The sequence below is a fragment of the Arachis ipaensis genome, chromosome B1, assembly GCF_059453495.1.
Source record: "Arachis ipaensis isolate K30076 ecotype BB chromosome B1, ASM5945349v1, whole genome shotgun sequence".
Lineage (NCBI taxonomy): Eukaryota > Viridiplantae > Streptophyta > Magnoliopsida > Fabales > Fabaceae > Arachis > Arachis ipaensis.
In genome coordinates this window covers 1,407,960-1,413,410 of record NC_142436.1, presented here as the reverse complement: position 1 = coordinate 1,413,410, position 5,451 = coordinate 1,407,960, and the positions used below count along the sequence as shown (strand labels likewise).

The 5,451-nt window shown below is 33.1% G+C and overlaps 1 protein-coding gene across 2 annotated transcripts; it reads right to left on the bottom strand.

Annotated features, from left to right (window-relative positions):
• Positions 1–1,280: 1,280 nt before the first annotated feature.
• Positions 1,281–5,236, bottom strand: LOC107630341 (ACT domain-containing protein ACR4). Of its 2 annotated transcripts, none has more exons than XM_016333476.3 (8): positions 5,071–5,236; positions 4,340–4,424; positions 4,209–4,254; positions 3,956–4,070; positions 3,651–3,718; positions 2,935–3,525; positions 2,717–2,821; positions 1,281–1,981 (listed from the first exon to the last, which is right to left on the bottom strand). In XM_016333476.3, exons 1-8 carry the CDS (start codon positions 5,072–5,074, stop codon positions 1,637–1,639), a joined length of 1,359 nt encoding a protein of 452 aa, XP_016188962.1. In that variant the 5' UTR covers positions 5,075–5,236; the 3' UTR covers positions 1,281–1,636. The 2 variants fall into 2 exon arrangements, with proteins under 2 accessions (XP_016188962.1, XP_016189031.1); XM_016333545.3 differs by having other exon boundaries at positions 4,340–4,412; positions 5,071–5,229.
• Between the last annotated feature and the right edge of the window lie 215 nt (positions 5,237–5,451).

Here is a 5,451-nt window from a genome sequence, read left to right as displayed (position 1 = left end):
TTAATCCGACAGACTAAAAAATAATTATTTGCTCATCCACTATTTATTGGTTGATTATTGCTCTGTGAAAAATATTGATTTTGGAAACCGAAATAAAATAAAAGTTTGGAAGATTTTTTATATGGAATGATCCAATTTTTTTTTTTGTTTACTAGAAAAAGAAAAGGTTAGGCGCCACTAACTTTGGTTTTGGAAGGAAGATATTCCTTGCAAAAAGTATGGGAATTGCACATTACTCCCACAAACATAGAAAATAAAAAAATATCTCAAGTTTCTGACTCAATACAGTGTCTTTCCATGTAATTCACCATTAAGAATCTTCAAATTAATTTATAATATGAATACATGATTAGACTCAAACTAATATTTTAGGTTCTAGATTCTAGCTTATCAAATAAGACAAGGAAAAAACAAAAGAAAACAAAAGAAGGATTATTAATTTATTATATTTATAATTTTATATAGACAATTTGCTGGAAAACTGAAAATGAAGTTGCTGATCATCATTCAATCATTCAATTTTAAAAAAATCACTATTAGTGTCACAACTTAAATGTTGAACACAATAATCATATGCTAAATTTCATTTCTAAATTTTTTTTTGTTTACTCAAACGGTATCCCCCAACCCGACAGGTTAAGAACTAATCCGTCAGCATGCACAAAGCGGAGTTCGAACTCCGGCACTTGCTTAAGCGGACGAGTGAGCTGACCACTCGACCAACTCAAGTTGGTTTCATTTCTAAATTTTACTCCTTCTAGTTCCTTAAGCTTAATAGTACTTTCGGATGATAGATTTTCAATGTTAAAAAAATACTAAGAGCCTAACACTTTTATTAAAACAAAAATAGAAAATTAATTAGTACTTATTCAAATACAATAAAAAAAAATTTTAGACACCAAAAAATACAAGAAAAAAAATGATCATTTAATATTTCTCAAAAAAAAAAAAAGACTTTAATTTTTTTGTTTTTTGTGACTAGACTTTAATTAATATATATAGGTAATAATTTTGATTAAAAAAATGTACTTGATTTTTCTTGTAAGATTAATACCTCTAACAAGAATGAACCTTTCCCTTTACCTAGATTTCTATATTCACAAAAAGTTCCTATATTTTAATTTATTTTCAACATCTAATTTCCTAATGTAAAGTAACACATGATTTTTATACTGAAGATATATAAAACTTAAATCCAATTAATGTTATTAAAAATTATATATATTCAAATAATGTTCCTAAATTTTTCTAATTAAAAAAAAAAAATTCAAGAACAAGAATGAAGACACCAGATAAATCAGATCATGGTTGAGAAATTTATATACAAATTGTTTGATACTTGACCTAATTGTTTCAATTGAATTACACAAATAAGGCTCAACCTGCTATCAACATCAATAATCCAACTTTATGATTGGATCCAATGATGAACAACAAAACCAAACCTTGAGAACAGAAACTTGAGGCTTGAATTTACACAATATAATTGTATCTAAAAAGGGTTCAAATCTGCTACTAGGGTTCCTAATTCCCTACACTAAAAAGTCACACTTTTCCATGTACAAGAAAATGAAATAGATAGTGATAGAATCAGAGAAGAAGAGAGCATATTTTACACTTTCACCAAACCTTATTCTCATGAATAAGACTTTATCAAACCAAAGTTAACAAAGGACCTTGATTTGAAAAACCCACCAAAGAGGAACCTTGTCGGAGAATCCTGCGTCGTTGCCGGTTCCAACTCTTCCGGCCTACCCTTTACTTTTAGTATGGTGTTTCCGATTGCTTGCCGAATGGTGTCTATGGTTTTAGAATCTACGGGGCAACCGGATGCGCCACTAACATAAAATGTGTTAACGGCTTTGCCACCTTTGGTCGTCACTTCCGCCCTGTTAACTGTGAGGCTGTTCTCTCGAAAGATACGCGTGACATCGGACAGAAGTCCGAATCTGTCGGTTGTGCAGAGTTCTAGCTTCAAACCCTAATATGAAGAAAGTAATACATTAATTTTCAGATTATATGAACTGAAATAGTTTTCAAATCTTCAAATATTTACATCATTCTTTATGGTATTTACTGTGTTGCTTGCAATAATTAATGGATTTAATTTCTGTGCACTATCAGCATATTAAAAAAAAAGAAAGAAAAAATTAAAACAGGGACTTTTGATGTACAGCCACTTAAGTGGTAAATTAACAATTAAAAAAATTTAATGATCACAACTCACAATAACAGAAATACATACATGTAATACAAATATTTTGGATATCTACTTTTAAGGTTTGTTTATTTAGCAGGAAAAAAAAGAAAACAAAAATATGCATGACTTGCATTTTGTATAAATAATTGAGAGATGAGTATTTATAGGGTAGTAAGACTTTTGGAGCATAGAATATTAATTAATTTAGCAGAATCATACAGCGAAAGTCAAACCATAAAACATGATGGGTCATTTTCAATGTATGCTAGCTTCTGATTGAAATAATGCAGAAAATTCAGAAAATATAGGCTGAGTTTGGTTCTGATTCTTTTTAGAGAAAGTGATTTTAGTGAATACTGATTTTACAGAGAAGCTACTTTACTTATCTTTTCCATAAAGATTTCAAATTAATTATTTTTCTTTAAAATTCTGATCATAGTATAAACTTATGCAAATACATAAAAAGTGAAATTTTTGCTAGAAAAAGCGGAAAACAAACACACCCTAATGACGTACCTCGGATACTCTTCTCTGAATTGCAGCTTCAAGACACTGAATCACTCTTTGTCTTTCTGCATCCGATTTTACGGGGGATCCATCTATGTGTTTAATGTAATATTCCTGCATATAAAGACAGAAAGTATTTACCATTTTGCTTCATAAATGTCATTTAAACATATCGAAGGAATACACATGGTGCTCCAAGCGTGTATATGAGCATAATACATTAATACCTGAAATGCATTTGGACCCTCCGTATCGATACTTGCATGGAAAACCACATACTGCATATCTGTCAAAGTACAAACAATATCGAACAGAAGCTTTGCTCGATCCTTGCATCGGATAGTAACAACAGAGTAATCTTTGTCGGACCAATTCACAACGGTCACTTTTGGTCTTCTCTTCTCATCAAACTCATTGTCGTCGGGTCGTTCATAATCCCTATCGGCAAACATCATCTGGTGAAGCCTTCTATCAGTATGCGTAACTTGTTCGGTGACTACACTGCTAGCTCCCCTGACTTTGTTGCCACCACCAAGCACATTGGCTAGGAGTTCTTTAATTAGTGAGAGCCTTTGAGGGTCGGTGATTGCAGCGCCGGTTTCTTCGTCCGTTACATGCATCACGGAGGCTGCACGGGTATTGTGAGTCCACACCTCTGCATTGATTATGTTGCACTTGAGGTCAGTTAGCACCGCACTCACTTCTGAAAGCAATCCTGGCCTATCGCTTCCCATTAGTTCTATGGCGGTGTGGTCCATAGTTTGCTTGACCCCGACAGATCTCATGGACGATGTACAGCATGATTCTGGACCGAGTGACTGAAAAGGATAAAACAAACAAGGTTGTCAAACTCGAGAACTCGTCGACTCAAATGATTTTAGGAGTTAATTCAAGAGCCTATTAACCACGGAAAACCAGTTCAAGATCACTGAATGAGTCTAACCTTTCGAATGTAGTCCAGAATAGCTTCATCCATGACCTTGTTTCCGTCCTGGTCAGTGACATTAAACACTGGTACAATATAGCAAAAAAATAAAGTTTTCTTGTCAAAATTTTTTTGATTATAAGTATATTATTAAAACATAAAGTATCATGGAAATTAAATTGAATAAGAAATCCTCATATCCCCAAATATCACACACATGCGCGCGCGTGCGCGAGTGCACACATATTGACCTAAAGTATAATATAGTTTCAGAATTCTCAATGTACTAGTACTAGCAAAAGCAAGTGCGAATTTGACATTACCATCCATGAACCATCCTCCATCTGAAGAGATGTAAGCCTTATTTACGATGAGGTTTAGATCGGTCAGAATTTGCACGACTTCAAGGAGTATTCCATGCTTGTTTGCACTATCAACCTGCGAAACAAACCGAATTTCGTTAGCAAAAGGCGCAAAACTCTTCAATAAGATGGCGAAAACCACGAATTATGTAAACAAAAATGAATTGCAGAACTCAAAAAATCAAAGAACTAGACATCGAATTCAACTCCATACCCTTATAACAGTGGCTTTCTTGCTGGATTCATTATCAATTACAACTCTGAAACGAGAATCACACAAGTCAACAAACATGTGGAATCAAAAATTCAAACTAAGGGGGAAAAAACTTGAAGAAAATTTGGTACCTTGGTGGATTCATTCTTCTGAAGAGTTTCTCATATTCATCATCCATATAGTGAGAGAAACTCATATTAACCTCTGAAATTAAAGCTATTTATGCATGAGACAAGATAAATCAATCAGATGAAAGAGAAACATAATATTGAATTATAAATACAATAAGAAAAAAACACAAACCCATAAAGCTATTGAAACTCAAAATTCCAAATAAAAGAAGTGATAAAACACAAGAACAACAAGTAAATGAAGGAAAAAAAACCAGAACCACAAATGAAAAAACGGTTGTAGATTAAGGGAAGTGTTAAGACACGTGGTGTGGCATAGCTGTTTAATAATTATGCTTAAACAGAAGAAGGAATCAAGGAACAGAAAAACTCCATGAGTGTAAACCAAACAAGACAAAGAGAACAAAAACTCAAATCAAATCAACACTATGAGAATAACAATTCACACTCTCCCTTTATTTATTTTCTTTCCTATGGAACCAAATAAAAAAAAGGAATTGATTGAACAAATTCGCTATTGCAAAGAACAGAACTTTCACTCAAGAAAAGAAAAATTCCCCCCAAAACGAAAACCCCATATTTTGTTTCTTAGCCATACAATTATGGATGCAAAGAAAATCAAAAAAGGAAAGAAAAAAATCAAACTTTATGTGGAAAAAGCAGCGATTAAGAAAACCCAGAAGGTAGAAGTAAGAATTGAAGGGTAGAATAGGGATTAAGATAAGACATACCCATTGGAAGTGTTGGAAGATTGGTGAGAAGAGAAGATGATAAGCTTTTGTTGTTATAAGAGAAAGAAAGAGAAGAGAAGAGAAGAGAAAGAGAAGAGTGCGTAGTAAGTGGTTACTATATAACTCAGCGCAGTCACACACCCCTATTTTGCTGCCTTCATATTCTAACTTAGGAAACTTAATATTTTATATCATATCTACCTTTTTTTTGGGGGGGGGGGGGGGGGTGGTATAATATGCTGAGTTAATACTCTGTGGGGGGGGGGGGGTGGGTGGTATAATATGCTGAGTTAATACTCTGTACTGAAATTTTTGGGTGGAATTTAAATTGATTTCTAAAATTATAATGGACTCAATTTATATTTTACAAATTAATTATAG